General features: G+C 42.7%; 1 protein-coding gene across 1 annotated transcript in view; it reads left to right on the top strand.

Moving 5' to 3' along the window:
- Positions 1 to 21598, top strand: part of LOC311045150 (neurocan core protein-like) — a gene marked incomplete at both ends in the record, with an annotated part of 140000 nt that overhangs the window by 112079 nt on the left and 6323 nt on the right. The window contains 5 exons of the mRNA XM_084056960.1: positions 9189 to 9302; positions 14404 to 14455; positions 15434 to 15540; positions 16187 to 16269; positions 20039 to 20183. Coding sequence (XP_083913086.1) covers positions 9189 to 9302; positions 14404 to 14455; positions 15434 to 15540; positions 16187 to 16269; positions 20039 to 20183 — 501 coding nt within the window. The remainder of the gene's footprint in view (positions 1 to 9188; positions 9303 to 14403; positions 14456 to 15433; positions 15541 to 16186; positions 16270 to 20038; positions 20184 to 21598) is intronic.

Genomic DNA, 21598 nt, shown 5'->3' with positions numbered 1-21598 from the left:
AGCTGGAGAGACCCCTGTGACTGAACAAACGCTCTGTAGCAATGATTATTATCAGAATATAGTACTTTAACCTTTTTAACAAAACAAAAAAAAAAGATCCAAAAAAATCACTTACCCTACCTTTAAGTTTTTCAGGAACCTGTAAGGATTTAAAAGACATTAGAATCGGCCTCAGGTCTTAATGTGTGAATGTAGATTTGTCTACAAAAATCGAGTTTTCAGACTCGCACTCATTGACCGGCGCAGGGCACTCAACTCAGACATGGGGCGACATCACCCACCGAATGCCAAAACAGAGCCTTACCAAATGAAGCTTTAGTCAATAAGGCAACATCACCCACCGAATGCCAAAACAGAGCCTTACCAAATGAAGCTTTAGTCAATAAGGCAATAAAGTATGCAGGGACATTGAGTGAAAACAAAAAAAAAAGCGCTCCCCCGTGCCGTAGCCCGACACCACTGTTAATCCCGTCACCCTGAGGTTTGTTGTTTTCCACACGGTGAATTCCGGTGGATGATCTCTGTGGATAATCATTGGATAGCGAAATTCTGGAGGATCAAATGTATGCATAATTCATAAGATATGGAATATGAAATTAGGGAAAAGATTGAGCAAAGATTACTGTTAAGCTCCATTAGGTACACTTTTATTAGACATTTATTGGACAGAGTTGATTTTTCTGAGGATTTAAAAAACACCATGTTTTTGTGTGGACTTGAACACAAAGAGTGTATAAATGGACCCGTATGATCCATTCGGTTCCATTTGTACACTCTCTGAGTTACAAGTGGATGAATTCACAGTTCACTGAGGGTTTTTACTGTGTGTGTGTGTGTGTAGGGTTGAACTCAAATACATGCACTCACACGTGACCAGTGGTGGAAAAAGTACTCAAATGTTTTACTTAAGTACAAGTATCAATACTGCACTGTAGAAGTACTCTGTTACAAGTAAAAGTCCGGAATTCTAAATTTACTTGAGTAAAAGTACAGAAGTATTGGCATCAAAATGTACTTAAAGTACCAAAAGTAAAAGTATTTTTTTTTTTTTTTAAATAGCCGATCTACAAGCTCACAACGCGTCGCAAACGCGTTGTGAGCTTGTGAGATCTGCTATTTTCAAATAGCCTATGTATAAAATAGGGCTAAAGTGGTTAATGTATGTTTCGTAATATCATAATTTATATCTGAAAAGTAACTAGTGACTAAAGTTTTCAATTCATTTTAGTGGAGTAAAAGTACAATACAGTATTTGCCTCTGAGATGTAGTGGAGTAGAAGTAAAAGTATTGGAAATTGGAAATACTCAAGTAAAGTACAAATACCTCAAAATTGTACTTAAGTACAGTACTTAAGTAAATGCACTTAGTTACTTTCCACCACTGCACGTGACACACATACAGTTGTACGAGCACACACACACACACACACACACACACACACACACACAGATGCGAATGCAGGTCTGCAAATGCAGACACACACACACTCACGTCAAACGTAACGTTGTCAGACATGGCATCAGAGCGTGTCCATCCATACAAGGCTATTGGAGTGCTTATTGGTACAGTAGGTCAAAGGTCAGGGCTCTCCATCACGGCGAGACAGGAGAGTACACAGAGGCTGAGGGCGGAGGCCAGGTTCTCAGGGCTGTAGGCGTGGGTTGTAGCCCTTCACGGTCAACTGCTTGTCTTCTTTCCAAGCCCTGGCTGGCCTTTTTTCACTGACCCGGCTTTGTCAACTGCGAAAAAGAGCTGACTCTGTTCCGGCGCTACTGTACACAAGGTCCTGTATAAACAGATACAGGATCAAGATCCAAAGACCTTACTTGTCAAATATTCATATCATGTGCAGCGGAATGTTGACTCCACCAAACTCTCTACTAGTAATGTCCAACACGTCCATTTGGTTTTAGTCCGTTTTTTGAGTAAAATTCCATTTAGTTTTAGTCACATTTTAGTCATTAGAAATATTTTTGTTGTAGTCTAGTTTTAGTTGACTAAATATCTGATTTTTAAGAAATTAAGAAATGTAACAGGTTTAGTTAAAGTTTACATTGTTTTAACCCTTTAAGACCTGAGGCGATTTAAAAAAAAAAATCTAATCTAAATCTACAGTTTTTGGAAAAAAAATCGAACTTTTTTTTTTTCAAGATTTTTCAAAAATAGCAGATCTACAAGCTCATTGCGCGGCACTCGGTGACGTGCAATGAGCTTGTATATCTGCTATCTGCTATGAGGACAGTGATACTTAATGCTCATTCAGCGTGTCAGTCGATCATTTAATTATCACAATCATGGTACAATTTATTCTCCAATCTCTGTCAAAGTCAGCAGAGGGAGGAGTGTAGAAACAGCTTCTTGTGGTTTGCAGCCCCCCCCCCCCCTCTCTCTCTCTCTCTGCCTCCCCTGTATCTCTAACCTTGTTCCTCTACTGTCAGTGGATTGTTACAATGGGGAAGAACGGAATTAGGGCCAAAAGTTCAGCCACGAAAAGCATGCAAGCTGAGAAATCTAACTAATCGACCTATGTGTCGCGTTCTGTCCACCGTCTGTCTGTCTGTCTGTCTGTCTGTCTGTCTCTCTGTCTGTCTGTCTGTCTGTCTGTCTGTCTGTCTCTCTGTCTGTCTGTCTGTCCGTCTGTCCACCGTCTGTCTGTCTGTCTGTCTGTCTGTCTGTCTGTCTGTCTGTCTGTCTGTCTGTCTGTCCGTCTGTCCACCGTCTGTCTGTCTGTCTGTCCGTCCGTCCGCCTGTCTGTCTGTCTGTCTGTCTGTCTGTTTCATTCCAGTAACCTACTTTTTTTTATACTAGAGCAATAATAATCAACTGGTGGTCCGCAGGCCAAATCTGGCCAAATCTGGCCCCAGCGGAGCTTTCTTGTGGCCCCTGGAACACATTCCATATTCCAATGTAAAAATATTATTATTGGATGGTTAGTTGTACAGGTTGTACACTCAAGTAAAGTATCTGGTGTTAAATTGTATTTAAGTTTCAAAAGACCTTTTCATACAAAACAGCCAGAAATGTTATCTACTTCTACTACTTCTCTACTTCTCACTACTTTCAGAATAGTGTAGCTTTCAAATAGTTCAGCAATTTATTTTTCCACCATGTACGTACGGGTAGCTTGCCAATAGCTAAATTATTACATTTCTGTGGCGCATGAACATACAAGATGAGTTCTGAGTGCAGTTCATCGCAAACCATCCATTTGTAACTATTTCTGGGTTTTGAGTGAATGTTGTCCGTTTAAACCAAAGAAATAATTCCCCTGGATTTTGTCCATCTTCCATCTTCTCCAACTTCACCCACTTCAAACACATCATAAGAGCTTGTGCTCTTATCATCCCAAAAGCCAAAACCTTTCATTCATATGAAACACTTGTAAACACTTCACCTTGCCAGCCTGCCTCCAAAAATACTCCTCCATGCCAATGATCAGTGCATAGAACACACTGACATATCTACTTCCTATTTTCTTAATATCAAAATCTAAGCCTGTGCACTATAAAGCATTGGTTCTCAAAGTGGGGTCCGGGACCCCTAGGGGTACTTGAGGGGGTTCCAGGGGGTCCCCAGCTAAATGATGGACAGGAACCAAATGGACCCTTATGGGTCTGTATTCCATTTGTACACTCTCAGAGTTAAATAAACATTGATTTTACAATATGAATTGGGGTCCCAGAGGTATAAATGCCATTAAATGGGGGTCCGTAGCCTAATGCATGTTAAACTGGGGGTCCTTGAAATTAAAATGGTTGAGAATCACTGCTAGAGAGCCATAAAAACCTTCTCTTATTGGGGTCCCTGGCTTATCTTTTCAAAAGGGGGTCCGCGGGCTAATAAGTGTCAATTTGGGGGTCCTTGACATGAAAAAGTTTGAGAACCACTGATATAAAGGACTGGCGCAGAAATGATCCTATCAAACATCAAAATGCATAAATGCAGTATGAAGCAGGCCCTAAGATACCATATTGGACACATAGTATGTCCATTGCTGTGTCCTATTATTCATTAACATTTTGTTCATTTCTGTTGTTACGGTCTTGTGGCCCCCCGACTTCGAGTCATTTTACAATTGTGGCCCCCTGCCTAATCTAGTTGAATACCCCTGTACTAGACGATCGGGCCGCTTTGCAGCCCTCACATCTAGAGTTCGGGCCGCTACGCGGCCTTCACACCTACTGTACGTCGCACCGCCAATCCGACCGATTATGCTCATATATGGAGATCTCTGTATTTGTCCGTGTCCCTTTTATGCCCATATATGGATTTCGCTGATGTCATCAGTATATGCCCATATGTGGGCATGCGCCCTTTTGTGCCCATATATGGAGCTGACTGATTTGATTGCGCCTGATGCCATGACAACACATGGAGGTTAGACAACACACCCCATATGTGGGCGTAGCTTGACATGATAAACCTGGCCCACCGGCCGGCCAATTTTAATATAGGATTGCGCGCATGGTGCACAGTCACCTCCTACGCTCAACAAAGAGCACTGTCCATGGTTCTGAATTCCATACAGTGCCACCTGTCACCTGATTGTTCCCAAGTGACTGCAGCGACAGTAACACACAATAATACCATAAGCAAGGCATAGCCTATCTCTATCTATGTATGTACTGTACACAATTGTCAGCAGTACATTAAGGGAAGGCTTAGCCTCCTCTAGTCTACATTGACTGCCGCCCCTGGTTGGAATTAAACACAATATGGGCAACTGGGGAAATGTTCCAGAATTAATAAACCGCAGCGTGCTTTGGAAAATGTTCGGCCGCAAATGTCAAGTACACCATGACTCATCATAGCCAATGGGCTAAAACATGCAAAACCATCAGCATGATCTTTATACTCTGAGAGCTCTGATAATTTTGGGACGGACATGAGGGTAGGACAAAGTCAGGACAATGTGAATGACAACACACACACACACACACGCACGCACGCACGCACACACACACACACACACACACACACACACACACACACACACACACACACACACACACACACACACACACACACACACACACACACACACACACACACACACACACACACACACACACACACACACACACACACACACACACACGTGCGTGGACAGACAGACAGTGATGGAAAGTCTGTCCCTGATGACAACACAGTCTGCATTCCAGACTCTGTCCTACTCTCTCTCGTTTCTCTACCATCTCTCTCTGTCTTTATTAGAGGTGCAACAGCTATTGCAACGTATTCATTTAGTTGACTATAAAGAAATAGTCTATTTTGGGGGAATAACATTTAGATTTTGATATGACATTTTCACTATCTTTGATTCGTTGCACCTAGGCTCAATGTAGCTTGACAGCGCGTCGCGGGTTCGACTCCCGATCCCGCCGGCCTTTGCTGCATGTCACTCCCCTTCTCTCTCCCCATATCCTGTCAGCCTACCGTCCTGTCAAATAAAGGCATAAAATCCCCAAAATAAATCAAAAACATTTCTTTTTAAAATAGCGCTTCTTGACAATTCGAAAAATCATCGATAACATAGCTAATCGCTAAGAAAATAATCGATGCAGCAACAGCCCTGTTACTTTTCCGTCTTCACTCTCTCTCTCTCTCTCTCTCTCTCTCTCTCTCTCTGTCACTCTGTATGTCTCTGTCGCACCGGTTCTCTGTCAAAAGGTCAGAGGCATCTCTAGCTCCCAGCAGTGTGCAGCATATTTCTGGGCTTTGCCAAATTTAGGCCACGTTTCCCCGACGTGACTCGCGTCGCGGGAGGAGGAACGTCAAAGCGGCAGCAGCAGCAGCAGCGTCGTGTTTGGCACTTTATCCTGTTTGGCACTTTATCCTGCCTTTCTGACACAGGCAGCCCAGCACAGCACAGCAGGGAGGAGGGATGGTGGGAGGTTCATCAAAGATGACAGGGGAGGTGAGAGGGGAGCGATGAACGGAGGCGTATAGTGCCACTGAAACAGCAGCGTTGTGTGAGCGACAGACAGACAGACAGACAGACACACTGATAAAGACAGACGCGCTGACAGCAGCTGATGCGCGGGGAGACGGACGAGCAGCCGAGCCGTGTTATGGATTTTGCTAAAAAACATTCTCGTCGTCTCTGAGGAGCAGCTTCTCGCCCTGCATAATGGATGAGGTGGAGGAGGAGAGGATCAGATCTCCTTTCTTTGTGCTGTTTGGATTTGGGGGAGTGGTGGTGGTGTGGGTGCAGGGTGGAAGGTGAAGTGAAGGGCAGCGAGCGAGGTGAGGGGGTCGACCGGGCCGTTCTGCGTCATCATGCTATTATATAGGCTGAGATGAGAGGTCAGTTGGTAAGAACTCTCGTGGGTTCCCAAACTTCCTAAACATTTGCCCTCTATAGCGAAATGGCTTAAAAACAAACATACAAAAAAAAAAAAGTTAAAATAACCCGTCTACAAGCTCACAACAAGTCGCAACGGGACATTTTGTGAGCATTGTAATGCGTTGTAAAATGACATGTTTTATGTATAGATATGTTTTTTCTTTCATTTTACATTTGCTTTCCAATAGGCTCTATGCACAGCAGACATTTTGGAGAAAAATTGGGCCCCCTCCTTACTTCCTTCACAGGTGTTACCAATGATACTAATGAAGGCTCTGTTCCATTCCGGTCAAACAGAGTCAGGGTGCTGATATTGTGTGGTCCAGGGACCCTCGTGGTTCCTTGAGAGGGTGTGACTCTGAGAGTGTACAAATGGAACCAAATGGACCCTCCCGGGTCCATTTGGTTCCATTTGTACACTCTCAGAGTTATGGGGGTCCTTGAAAGTAAAAAGTTTGAGAACCGCTGTGCTACACTAAATGGAACAGAGCCTTCATTAGTGTCATTGGTGACACCTGTGAAGGAAGCAAGGAAAGGGGCCCCATTTCTGTCCAAAATGGCTGCTGTGCATAGAGCCTATTGGCCAATTGAGGCTCCCTTTTTGAAAGCCTGCATTTTCCAAGTTCCATGATGTTGACATGTTGACTAGATGGGGATTCTATCATCTGTAATCTATAATCACAAACCCTGCTATCATGATGTGAAGTGAAGCAGCCCATCATCCCATCATTGCAGGGGAGGCCAGTCTGTCTCTATTGACCAGAATGACTAATATGCCATTGCATTCAACATATTTTGTTCCAGGGACCCCCAGAAGCAGAGATTTTCACGTTTTTTCCCCCCAAAATGAGCAGATCTACACGCTCATAGCACGGCACTCTAGTGACAGGCGCTCATATAGACTCCAGTGCATTCCGTATACTTTCAGGTTCAGGGTTTTGTCACTGTTCGCCAATAGAAGGCTCTGTAGAAGACTGGCCCGATGAAGTGAACGGAGGTGACGCAACTCTCCTTATATGGCTCTGAGGCGACCATGCAAGGCACCAACCTGCTCATCGGGAACAGCTACGACACTGGTTCTCAACCTTTTCAATTTTGAGGACTCACACTTTGATGAACGGGTCCATTTGGTTCCATTTGTACACTTCCAAATGCACCGTAAATGCAAAATCCTATCCAACGATAACAAAATTCCAAGTCTTGGGTCTGAGAGTCTAAGTCTCATCAAATGGTGGTCCGTGGCTCAAATGCAGAATAAATAATGGACCTTTGATGTGAAAAGGGTTTGAAAACCACTGGACTACTAGAGTACCTTAGCCTGATTATCAGACAGAAGCTGCGTGGAGCTTCAGTCTGACATTGGCTGCAGTGTCCGCGATTACCAGAGGGGGGGATTCGAATTTCCCTAAACCAATCACAAGAGATTCACGATTCCGCCTACATCTGACGTCATCGTACAGCTTGTTTTAGCAGATATTCACTGATTGGCTTGTCGTTAGACCACTCCCACCTCCGACTCTGATTTGTCAGGTATCTCTTCGATCGCGAAAAGCCATAGGCTGACATTATAATGCCAGACCAAGAGGAGCTCACTCAGAGAGTGGGCGGGGTCTATGGGCTGGAACCAGGCTAAGACTACCTCTTACTTTGAACAAAGAGACTGTCAATGAAAGGACCTGGTCCCCCTGGGCTGAAATAACGGAGCTCTGTGGTCCAAAGTGTTGTCATTGACTTGGATAAGGGGGCCTATCGGCCATGTTCATTCTGTGTGCCTAGTGCTTTTTAAGCTCTTCGCTGTCACTCAGCGTTAAGCTTAATTTATAATCCGTCGGATGACGGGAGTCGCACACCGAAAATGCGGAAGGTATCCGATCTACAAGCTCACAATGTGCAGCAATGCGAGGCATTGTGAGCTTGTATATCAGATACTTACTTAAGTAACCCTTGAGGCAGAGTGTTCTTTGAGCTTCTTTAAAAGCGTTCTTCCTTGTGTTGTTTCTGTGACTTTTAATGTGTTGTTATCGGATATTGTAAAATAAACATAATGTAAACAGATTAAATGGAGAACAAATCCATTCTGCTGACAGACTTTAATGGTTCAAAAGGAAATAGCTGGCGCACCACCAGACCAGGATGAATGGAAATGGTTGTGAACAAAGGCCAAAACATACCATTCTTCAACTGGCCAAACTAGATGCTTCATCGTTTCTGTGTCATTTAAGAGTGTCACTCTGCTTTCACTGCAACCTCGCTCACAGAGTTAAAGCCTAATTTAAACTTCGTCACGTGGCCAAGGCACGACGTGTTGAAAGCCGGTTGAAAACCAGTTATTTTCATTGAGCAACGCGGTCGTGCGGCAGAGCATAAATTAGCCCTAAGAGCAAAAGAATTACAACAAAGAAAAGCAAAACAAAGAGAGAAAGAGAGGAAGAGAGAAATAGATGGCTGTCTAGCAGACCTTAAACTCCATGGAGGCATAATGAGGATCCTATATTAAGCCACAAAACACTGTCTGTGTTTTGTGATAGAATGATGATAAGTCAGGAGAAATGCAAACGGGAACGGAGCATCTCGATTCTCACACCCAATTTGAGCTATTACACTTCCTGAGTTGGAACAAGCTGTGCCTGACTGTCTCGCATTTGGCCCACGCCGATGCGTTTCACAGTTTTAATTTATGACCAAGGCTGAAAATCAATTCATTTTAATAAATGCTTGTCTTGGACTTGGCGGTGAAAGCCTCCCACTATAACTGCAGTAGTTTTTGAGCAGTCCTTATTCAATGTTTTTCTCATAATAAGCTGTGCTTTTCTCCTGTTTTTTTTTTTGTTCGTTTCTCAGATGTCGATGACTGCCAGTCTGATCCATGTGATAATGGAGGCACCTGCATTGACAAGGTTGACTCATTCATCTGCCTCTGTCTACCCAGCTATGGAGGAGACACCTGTGAGAAAGGTGAGCGAGAGAGAGAGAGAGAGAAACTTTGTTACTCTTGCTTGCAAGATGTACAAAGGGCTTCACAGGCAATGAAAACATTCAGGTATCCTTACTTTTGGCAGTGCATGTTAAAATACATAAAATAATGCATGCAAGAAAGCAATGTGTAGCATACAAAAACACGCAGGGAATAAAGACGCTGATGAAACTACAGTACAATAAAAACACAAGCCCACGTAATAAAATCCTGAGTGTTAATTTGCGGGTAATTAAATTGCGGGTCCATTCAGGGCTGCGTGATGAGAATAGAAAACACTATTACATCAGTCGGTGGAGATGTGTTTTACAGAAGACGGGTACTGATTTGCTTCCTTAACCCTTTAAGACCGGGAAGTGCATCTGTGTGTCATTTTAATATTTCTTTGGCTATATAAAAATAGCAGATATACTGTACAAGCTCGTAGCGCGGCACCGAGTGCCGCGCTACGAGCTTGTAGATCAGCTATTTTTTTTTTTATTGTGAAAGTGTGCAAATCTTTAGGTTGAATATATATATACTTTTTTTATATATATATATTATTTTTATATATATTTTTTATATATATATATACTTTTTTTTGTGAGTCCTCTCAAATCTTTTTACAAATTCACTCAAAAAAAAACCTCAACATTTTACAAATGTCTTGTAAATCCTAACATTTTTTTTTTCCTAAAGTTTTTTTTAATATATGTTTTTACTTATGTTGCTCATTATTATTATCAATGGTTTTCAAACTTTTTGTGTCAAGGACCCCTAAAATAATATGTATTTGTCCGCGGACCCCCTCCCATCTAAAAAATATTTTGTTCCAGGGACACGATGTTTCTAAAAATAGCAGATCTACAAGCTCATAGCGCGGCACTCGGTGCCGCGCTATGAGCTACCCAAAGAAACCTTAAAATGACACACATGCGTTCCCTTCCCGGCTTTAATGGGTTAAGCGCCCGGAGGCGGATTGTTCCCCGAGTCTAATTGGCCCTGATGGCAAGGCTCTGATCGTCCTTATATTCCTCCGTCTAGACTTTTAGAACGGTCAAAGTTCCGCCTCCGTTTGTACGTGCTGTGTATTTGCATCAAAGGGGGCACAAAGGTCCGAGATGTAATTACGAGCGAGGCTGTGCAGAATCCGAATCGGCTGGCCCGCCGAGTTACGTTCACAGTTTGTGAGGAGCTCGCCTTGGCAGCGTGCTGTCTCTCATCACAAAGAAAAAGCAATCACAGAATAATTATGGCTGCTCGCTGAGCAGCAATTGGTCGGGGCTGGGGCAATTTGGGGTGGAAGAGGAGAAAAGATGGAAAATTAGCAAGAGGAGGATGAGAAAATACAGCAGCAGGGTCGAACGGCACAACTGCCTGGATCAAAATGATGATCCAGGCTGTTAAATTTGTGATAATTATTAATGTGTAGACCAGCGGACCTTTAGTTAGCCGGTCATCAAATTATTCGCTTAGGAATGCGACGAAAACGAAAAAAAACATCCATGAATTCCAATCTCCATGGGGTGACTAATCGATAGATAAAAAGTCATTTTGGGGAACTATCCCTTTAATGTATGGAATATTGCACTTGTCGGTGTAAACAGCCACTGTGTATGAGCAATGTATTGTGTTAAATTGTGTGGGCGGCGGTAGTCTGAAAGACGTGTGCAGCACTTCAAAGTAATAAGTAAGAACTTGAAATCAATTGAGAAACTAAATGGAAGTCAATGCAAAGAGGCTGAGGAAATGGGCCAGTGATCGCACTAATTAAGCACCACTTAGAGGACTCGCTGCTGCTTTGTGTACTGGCTGGCATTGTGGCTTTTTGTTTGTTTTTTGTGTTACCATATCCAGGACAAAATAGAGTAGGAGTCATCTAAACGTGGAGGAGATGAAAGCATGAATGACCTTTTCTAGGTCACTAAAACCTGTAAATAACAAAGGTCACTAAATTCTGTAAATAACAAAACGATGGAGCTTGCAAAAAAAAACTAATTTCACCCACTTTGTTACACCTGTAAACCTGTGATGTGACAATAAAGCTGATTCGGATTCTGAAAACTAAAAGATACCGGAGGAGCACATTTTCTTAATTTCTGAATTGGGAAATGGGGAGGGTGGGCCGTTCTTTAACAGGGCCATTAGTACTCAAATGGGAGGAAACCATGTGAGTAACTGTATTATTATGCATTGTTATTATTCATTAATTTAAGTCTGTGCTTATTTTTCATTTCCCAGTTCTTTTTAGTTTCTTTACCATGTATTTACTGGATTGCACTCGCTACGTTTAATCTAGCCAAAATAAATAAACACATTAATCTGTGTTTGTGACAAACTTATCCAATGACAATCCTAACAAGCATTGTAATAAACAAGCACACACAACCCAGAATGAAACAAAAGAACACTCTTAGCAAGAGAATGCATCAGGAAATCTTTGAATGAAACGGGTATCATGAGTTTGAACATTTCATATCAACAGAAAGGGAAAGGGAATATTCACTGGTCCTCAAGGGAGGGGAAATGTCTGTATCCACCCAGCTGATGGCTGCTCAGATGGCTCAGATGAGCGCATCGGAGCTGTTAAGTGTCAAGTGTCTTGCTCTGGGACACGTTTGATGCATAGACTGGGCGAGCTGGGGGTCAAACCAGCGACCTTACAAGTCCCTCACAGCCTCAGCTACGGCCAGTACAACAGACTGTAAACGGGAGCATGACTCATGTCCGCAGCATCTGCATTGACCTTGCTGATGTGCCGCGTAATCTGATGCACGCTGCAGTCGTAAGCATGACCCCCGTCGTTGTGTAGTATCTGTTACAGCTGTGTGTCACAACATACAACATCACAAGGATGTTGACAAGGCTCCGACTGTCAGGCTGTGTGTCTATATCTGTCACCAAGGCGTAAGGGTTACAAATGGAGACTGAGAACATTCATGTCAACAACAGCAGGTGCACCCGTGTGTAAACGGAGACACACATGCATATTCCTACACGTACAGTACAGACACACACACACACACACACACACACACACACACACACAAACACACACACACACACACACACACACACACACACACACACACACACACACACACACACACACACACACACGCATGCATTCTTGCACACATATAGCTTATCTTGTCTTTCTCCTGCTCATACACACACACACACACACACACACACACACACACACACACACACACACACACACACACAGACACAAGTGTGCCCACCAAGGTTATCATTAATGAAAACTAATGAAATAACAAAAACATTTTTGCTAACTGAAATAACAATAAATAACGAGGCTTTACAAAAGATGTCTAAGGGCGCAGTCACACCAACGTTTAATTCTAATCCTATGAGGGTGGATTCTGCCAATGCTTTTCAATGGGAATGGCGTGATTTGATGGGCTTGCGCTTCTTTCCGTGTGTCGCGCACACCTTGCGTTTATGCGTTCTATACGCCATGTCTATTTGAAGCAGCTAAATACTTTAGACAGATGCTGCTTTTCCCCTCTGTCCAATCGGGTGAGTCGAAGGTGGACGGTCCCAAGAGCTCGTCAAACTGGTTCTGCGTCACTCTAAAATATGATCTGAGCCGTCCATCATCAAAGCGAAGCTCACCCCTGACAAATCCCTGTATTACAAAATAAATAAATAAAAGAAATACGAACTCTAAAACGAATTAAAAAAAATAAACTAAACTACCAAACCCCACTTTAAAAACAAATTAAAACTGAATGGGGTTTGGAAATAAAAAGTCAAGATGAATATAAAATTCTGAATTATAACACTTTAGGTACGCAGGCACAAAAGGAAGAGTTGACAGAGATGCACAACACACAGACACGCACGCACATGCACGCACGCAAGCGCACACACACACACACACACACACACACACACACACACACATATGCACTCAGATACGCACACAGATTTCTCACCTGACTGAGCTCCAGGCACCTGGAGGCTCACATCTGTCCTCCCCTGTGTGTGTGCGCCGTTGAACTAATAGTAATGAGGATTAATGAATATCTAACCTTAGGAATTATAAATGAATCTGCAGCACTCTTACAGTTATAAATGAATACTAATAGTGCAGAGAGAGGACCATATGTGCTGTGCATTGAAAAGGAGCCCATGCATGCCGCCTAATTACAGTCTTGAACCTGTACAGTATTATATATAGTGCCTTGGAGAGAGAGACAGAATGCTCTAGAACTGATGCTGTCATACCTATACACCGTGAATAGGATATTGCAAGTGGGCCCCAAATCATTTAACCCTTTAAGCCCTGAAGAAGCATTTGTGTCACTTTTTGATTTGAGCTAAAAAGCATTATTTTACACTTTGGCTATTCAAAAATAGCAGATCTACAAGCTCATAGCGCGGCACCGAGTGCCGCGCTATGAGCTTGTAGATCTGCTATTTTTGAAAAATCGTGAAAATGTGTGCAAATCTTTTAATATATATATATATATATTGTTTTAAAGCGAAAAAATTTAACTCGAATCTTTGCTTCCGGGGGTCCCTGAAACATATATTTTTAGATGGGGGTCCGTGGCTAAATACATGTCATTTTGGGGGTCCTTGACATGGAAAAAAGAACCACTGATATTATGGCGACATAAGTTTTTTCAAAAAAACTGTTAAATCCCCCAGAAGCAAAGATTTGAGTTACAAATGTTCGCTTTTGAAACTCAAATCTCAAGATTTGCAAAAAAAATAACAATATTTCTAAAATAGCAGATCTACAAGCTCGTAGCGCGGCACTCGGTGCCGCGCTATGAGCTTGTATATCTGCTATTTTTTGAATAGCCAAAGAGTAAAAAAATGCTTTTTAGCTCAAATCAAAAAGTGACACAGATGCTTCTTCAGGGCTTAAAGGGTTAATGTTAAATAGTCAGATGGGTGGGCCGCTTTTGAGCGCTTTCGAGATTTCAAAAGGTTGGGAACCACTGACCTAACACACTATATGTTATGTTCCTGCGTACTCAATACAATCATTTATTCATCCATTTTGTACTTCCTATGTGCACATTTTCTTCTCCCTCTCTCTCTCTCTCTGACTGTCCATCTTTATAGACATCGAAGGATGTGAGCACGGCTGGAGGAAGTTCCACGGTCACTGCTACAGGTACCTGTCTGTCTGTCTGTCTGTCTGTCTGTCTGTCTGTCTGTCTGTCTGTCTGTCTGTGTCTGTGTCTGTGTCTGTGTCTGTGTCTATGTAAAGTCAAGTCAAGTCAAGTACATTTTTATTATAGCACAGTACCACAAAACATGTCCCAAAGGGCTGTACATAAAAACAAGCAATAATAAAATGATAATAAAACTAAGTACTGCAATGCATATACATACGTAATACTGTACATGCGTACAAATCACACACATACTCAAACACATAAAAACAATCGAGGCAATGTAAGATAAAAGCAATGAGCTGGATGACTTTAATGTAGTGCTTGGTTCAGACTGGGTGGCGTCAAAGACTGACGCGAAGAAGTGTGTTTTCGGGTTTACTCTTGAGCATGTTGACTGAGCTAGACTCTGGGATGTGGATATAGAGAGATGATTCCAGAGATGAGGAGGGGCTTGATAGGAGAAAGCTCTGCCACTAGTGATGCGCGGGTTGACCCGTAACCCGCGGGTCAACCCGCGACGCGGGTGGGTCGAGTCAGAATTTCAGAGGCAATTATGCGGCCTGCGGGTGAGCGGGTCAGCCGCTCTCACACGCAAAAAATAAATAAAAAATCACATGCTCTTGTTTTGTCTGTATTCCTAATAAGAATAATAACGATAAAACAGTTTGAATACACTTGGGGGATTATTTTCTAACCATGATTTTGCAGAATTATAGGTACGACCCGCGGGGCTCAACCCGGCCCGCGGGTCGCGGGGCGGGTTGAGCCATAGATTTATATATGGGTTCGCGGGGCGGGTGGAGGCGGGTTGGGTTCCGTGGTGGGGCGGGGCGGGGCGGGTCATGAAAAAACCCGACCCGCGCATCACTATCTGCCACCTATTGTCGTTTTATTATTTATCTATCTGTCCGTCTAGTGATTGATTGATTGATTGATAGATACATTCATTCATATACGTGGTTCTTCCTGTGCAGGTATTTCACCCACAGACACACCTGGGAAGATGCAGAGAAAGACTGCAGAGAGCACAGCGCCCACCTCAGCAGTGTCACCTCCGTCACCGAGCAGGAGTTCATCAATGGTGTGTGTGTGTGTGTGTGTGTGTGTGTGTATTACTATACTTGTGAGGACCAAACGTCCCCAAAAGTATAGTACAATTTGAGGAATAGACGTTGTGAGGACCATTTCCCTGGTCCTCGCAAGAAAAATGGTTGTTTTATGGTTGATTTTATTTTTTGGGAGATACGTTTACAATTAGAAAAAGATTCAGGTTAGGGTTAGGATTAGGATTAGACCTTTAGAGGTTAGGTTTAGGGGTCGGGTTGTCGATTTGTCCCATTTTATACTTAGTTGTGCTGCCATGGCAAACACCGTAAAATGGCCGATCTACAAGCTCACAACGTGTCGCAGCGCGACACGTTGTGAGCTTGTAGATCTGCTATTTTTCGGCTTTAGACTTGCGGTTAAAAATGCCCCACAAAAAGCATAAATCAATCATAAAATCGGCTTCCTAAAATGTTGATGTCCTCACAAGTATAGTAATACAAACGCGTGTGTGTGTGTGTGTGTGTGTGTGTGTGTGCGTGTGTGTGTGTGCATGTGTGTGTGTGTTTCGTCCGAGTGCCCTTGATGTCATTTTGTGTGCGTACGTGTGCATGCATGTGTAAACGTATGTATGTAGACAGCGTTGGTGATGAAGTAATGAAGTCATGATTGTCTCCGGGCAGGCCTGGGTCACGACAACGCCTGGATCGGCCTGAACGACCGCACGGTGGAGGACGACTTCCAGTGGACTGACAGCAACGACCTGGTGAGACTCAGTGCCGTCTCTTCATGCACTGAAAAAGGCCTTGTTTCCACGTCTTGAGTGTGAGAGTACTGTATACAACGGGTCCTTTTGGTTACGTTTGTACTCTCACAGTTACAAAGGGACCTGGTTAGTCCTCATACACTGATAACACATTGGCTGCCATGGACGCAGATCTGCGTTCTTTTGCGCAAAAGACCGCACGCTGCCAAGAACGCAGATCTGCGTTCTTGGCAAAATTTTCAAAATAAAAGTTGTTTTTTTTTTTTTTAAATTTTTTTTTATTTGACCCAAAGACCAAGGAGATATGATTTTCCGAAGATTTAGACTCCCATCCACTTTGTTGTAACTTAAAACTTAAAAATTCTGTATCCCGGCTCCTAAGTACTTTTTTTTTCTCATTGAAAAAGTCTGGCAGTCTACTGTAGAAAAAAAAAAAAAAAGATGGCAGCCAATGTGTTAAGGTCCTTTGTTGCTTATTTCCCTGAGTCATGTCGAACTGTGAGAGCATACAAATGTAGTCCATTTGGTTACGTCTGTATACTCTCTAACAGTTACAAATGGGCCTGGTTAGACTCGTTACTGTCTTCATACACTGTAACATCAATTCAATTCAATCTTTATTTTAGACCCAAGAGGGAGATCCATATCACAATACAAACGCAACACAATAAAGATAAATCCTTTGTGTTCATTTAATAATGAGAGATTCAATGAGTCACGTTCTAACTCTGACAGTGTACCAATCTTCTTCTTCGTATATTAACCCGCTAAGACCTGGAACTGTGTCATTTTTAGATTTGAGCTAAAAAGCATTATTTTACACTTTGGGCTGTTCAAAAATAGCAGATCTACAAGCTCGTAGCGCGGCACCGAGTGCCGCGCTACGAGCTTGTAGATCTGCTATTTTTGAAAAATCGTGAAAATGTGTGCAAATCTTTGAATATATATATTTTGAAAGCGAACATTTTTAACTCAAATCGTTGCTTCTGGGGGTCCCTGGAACACAATATTTTGATGGGGGTCCGTGGCCAAATACATATAATTTTGGGGGTCCTTGACATGAAAAAGATTGAGCACCACTGATATAGAAACATACGTTTTTCAGAAAACTGTTGAGATTTAGGAGACATGTAGAATCGGCTTCAGGTCTCAATGGGTTAAAATGGCGGACCACGTTGTCACTCTCATGTCACTGTGACTCAGACTGGATCCTCAATGGAACACAGGTTCTTTTGTCCATCGCCTGTAAAGTAACTGTCTTGAAAATACAAGGTTTCCACCCGTCAGCGACAATAATGAAACACCTCCTAGGACACTGTGACACTGTGACAGAACCCCTGTGGTGATCTCACTGGGATATGAGTGATTCACAGATGTATAAGCCCTACATTCAATAATAACACATGCTTTTGCGTGAACATAAATTCTACGAGCCCACAAAGTCGGTCAGTCATTAATTCAATGTCAATGTGTGAATTAGTGACTGAATGTCAGTGTCGCACTGAATAAATGTCAGTGTCACCCGATCCAAGTCCTGTTTCTCTGATTTACAGCTTAGAGAGAGATGGCTTTCTGTGTTTGTAGGTATCAATTTAACCCATTAAACCCGGGAACGCATCTGTGTAACCACTTTAACCATTATTTTATACTTTGGCTATTCAAAAACAGCAGATGAACAAGCTCATAGCGTGGCACCGAGTTTGTAGATCTGCTATTTTTGAAAAATCGTGAAGATTTGTGCAAATCTTTGAATATATATATATTTTAAAGCGAACATTTTTAACTCAAATCTTTGCTTCTGGGGGGGGGGGGGTTCCTGGAACAATATATTTTGAGATGGGGGTCCGCGGCCAAATACATGTAATTTTGGGGGTCCTTGACATGAAAACTTTTGAGCACCAGTGATATAGCAACATAAGTTTTTTTCAAAAAACTGTTAGGATTTAGAAGACATTTGTTGAAATGTCCTCAGAAGCAAAGATTTGAGTTAAAATGTTCACTTAAAAATATATATATATATTCAAAGAGTGGTTAAAATCTAAAATGACAGATGCTTTCCCGGTCTTAATGGGTTAACTGTCCAAGATCGTTAGAATAGCACAGAGGAAATTCTGTTTAGGCGTGTTTTTTTTAATATACCTCTGTCAACGTACAGCCGTGCCCTAGGCGTTATGTTTTAGGAGCGCGATATGTCAGGAGCAGTTTGAATTCCATCACATTTTTGGCACAAATGTCCACTTGGACTCAAGGATGAGCTGATTAGAAGTAGGTGGTCAAAGGTCAAGGTCACTGGGAGCTCACAATTTAAAACACGTTAATTCAATTCCTTTAAAGTCTTCATTTGCTACATATACTAACTATATTGTATATGAGTCTGGATAGACACAGATGTAAACGGCAACTGGTTGAGGCATCCAACCGCTATGCAGTAGTTTTTTTCTCCTTTAATTGAACTTTAAAGTTTTCAATGTTTCTTTAAGTGCTAAACGCTATGAACCCAATGGTCTTTTGAAACCCACTCAAAGCCATTGTGCAAAAGGCATGCAAATGCCATCTGATAAAAAACAATGTTGTTGGGCGCTCGTCTCCTTCCAAACCACTTTATGTGAACTTAAGAGTTTTCTTATTTTGTTTAAGTACAGAGGCAGCGCTACGAACCCGATGGCCTTTTGAAACCCACTCACAAGTCATTTTATACTTTACTAAAAGGCATGGAAATCCATCAGAAAAAAAAAACATATCTCGTGTTCGTCATCTTCTGCAAAACCACTTTACTGGAAGGAGGAGGTTTCTCATCTGACCCTAGAGATTCTGGAATTTAACATTTTATATAATATATTTGTTATGATGTTTTTTTTTTGTCGTATGAGTTGGAATAATATCATGACTATTTGAACCAAATGTCTGCCTCATGTGCCCCAATGTTGAGTGTACAGCACAAAATCTCGACTAGACTTAACCCATTGAGACCTGACGCCGATTCTACATGTCTCCTAAATCTCAACAGTTTTCTGAAAAGCCTATATTTCTATATCAGTGGTGTTCAATCTTTTTCATGTCAAGGACCCCCAAAATTATATGTATTTGGCCGCGGACCCCCATCAAAATATTTTGTTCCAGGGACCCCCCAGAAGCAAAGATTTTAGTTAAAAATGTTCGCTTTAAAAATATATATATTCAAAGATTTGCACACATTTTCAAGATTTTTCAAAAATAGCAGATCTACAAGCTCGTAGCGCGGCACTCGGTGCCGTGCTATGAGCTTGTATATCTGCTATTTTTGAATAGCCCAATGTGTAAAATAATGCTTTTTAGCTCAAATCTAAAAATGAGACAGTTCCAGGTCTTAATGGGTTAAGAAATAAATGTGGCGCACAGGTAAAGTACTGTACCTGAAGTTCCACCAGTCTAGGGAGTTGAATTCACCATGGTGCATCAGGCTTGGCCAAGTTTGGCCAAGCGATCACCATTGCCCGTCTTTGGGGAAGGGAAAAGCCGGCAAGGAGGGCGATCTTTGTCACCGCACAATGACTCCTATATGGACTGGGGTGGTCACGGTCAGCAGGGGTTGTTGACGCGTCCTCCCGGTGGTGAACGAGGTGAACAGCAGTGGCAGCACAGAAATGTCTGGTTTAGGACTTTATTGGCATAATGACAACATTGTGACAAAAGGGGTAAAATGATCGTCAAAAGAAGCACTTGAATTGATTATTTACATGACATCGTTGGTTATGTGGAATTGAACTGTGAATTGTGGTTGTTGTTGCAGGTGTATGAGAACTGGAGGGAGAGCCAGCCGGACAACTTCTTCGCAGGCGGGGAGGACTGTGTCCTGACCATCGCCCACGAGGATGGCAAGTGGAACGACGTGCCCTGCAACTACAACCTGCCCTACATATGCAAGAAGGGCACAGGTACTGGAACATGATGCCCCACTGTGGGTCATTGTGCCCACAGCGGGCAAATCACACGCTTAATTAGCACATCTGACTCCAGTAAAGACTTTAAGCTTGTTAATGGAAAGTGTGTGTTCAGTTGAAAATAATTATGTTCAGTTGGGTGCTCGGGTGGAGCAGGAATATGATGGTGGTGCATCACCCCGACGAGTGTCGTCAATATGAACATATTGGCCGTGTTCGGGGGGAAGGAAGCCGGACAAGGAGGGTGAACGAAAGGAGTACAATGGAGGCGCAACATCCTCCCGGTGAGGGCTCCTTACTGGCAGGTGAGCCAGTATAGCAGGGGTCTTCAACGTTTTCAGGCCAAGGACCCCCTAGCTGAGAGAGAGATGAAGCAGGGACCCCCTCTATATTGTATAACACTGTGTTTTAGGTTCAACTTTTTTAGTTTAGTTTGGACTGCTCTTTTTTCCCTCTACACCTATACCTCTTTGCCAAAAATAGCCGATCTACAAGCTTGTAGATCTGTTATTTTTGGCTAAAGTTCTCCTCAGAAAAGGGCTGCTAGGGTTCAAGTGGTTGAGGTAAACAAAAAAATCATATCACACAAAGATTTGGCGGACCCCCTGTAGTAACTCTGAGGACCCCCTAGGGGTCCCGGACCCCCTGTTGAAGACCCCTGCAGTATAGGGTACAACAGCTAGTGGCAAAACACAGACGTGTGTGGAGGGTTCATCGGCATAACGTCTAAATTGCGAGAAAAAAGGGGTAAAAGTAATTGACAATACCCAGTTGTTTGTTTAAAAATGTGTCAGTTGTTCAGTTTAAAATGCATTAGTTACTTGGTTAATATGCGAGTTGTTCCATTGAAGGGCATTTTAATTTGTGGAGTCGAAAATAGAAGTTATTAGTCACACAAGTGGCCGATCGTTTTGACACAGTCGAGTTGCTCGGCAGCGAGGATGAGGACCAACTGCACCCTTGACTCGGGACTTGACACGTTCAGTATAGCGGAGCTAAAGTACTGTAATAATAGAGTGGTGTTCTAATTCAAGTAGAGAGATATTGCTTTTTGCCAATGTTCTTGATTGTACAGGAGTTATTGACCGTCTGACCATCCAGCCACATCATTCCCTCCCGTCTGCCTCTCGCCCTTTTTCTTCTCTTTTATTGAGAAGAACGTTCTCTCTCAAACCCACTGACATCGCCCATGAAGTCAGCCGGTTAGACTTTGATAGCTGTGTGTGGCAATCTCTCCTCCATAAAATGTCATTACGGACAGATGGTCCTGAAGATTGATGGAACAGACGAACCAAATGAAGACGGCTTCTTTGTCAAACTTATATTGGCTCTGAAAGCAGCATCAGTCTCCTTCTAGTGTCTAGCGGCGTCGTATCTTCCACTCGAGGGCTTGCGCAAACTAAACCAGA

This window comes from Gymnoscopelus microlampas, assembly GCF_963454915.1.
Source record: "Gymnoscopelus microlampas genome assembly, chromosome: 5".
In the NCBI taxonomy this organism is placed as follows: domain Eukaryota; kingdom Metazoa; phylum Chordata; class Actinopteri; order Myctophiformes; family Myctophidae; genus Gymnoscopelus; species Gymnoscopelus microlampas.
Note: the sequence above shows the minus strand (reverse complement) of the source record. Positions and strands in the feature narration are given on the sequence as shown.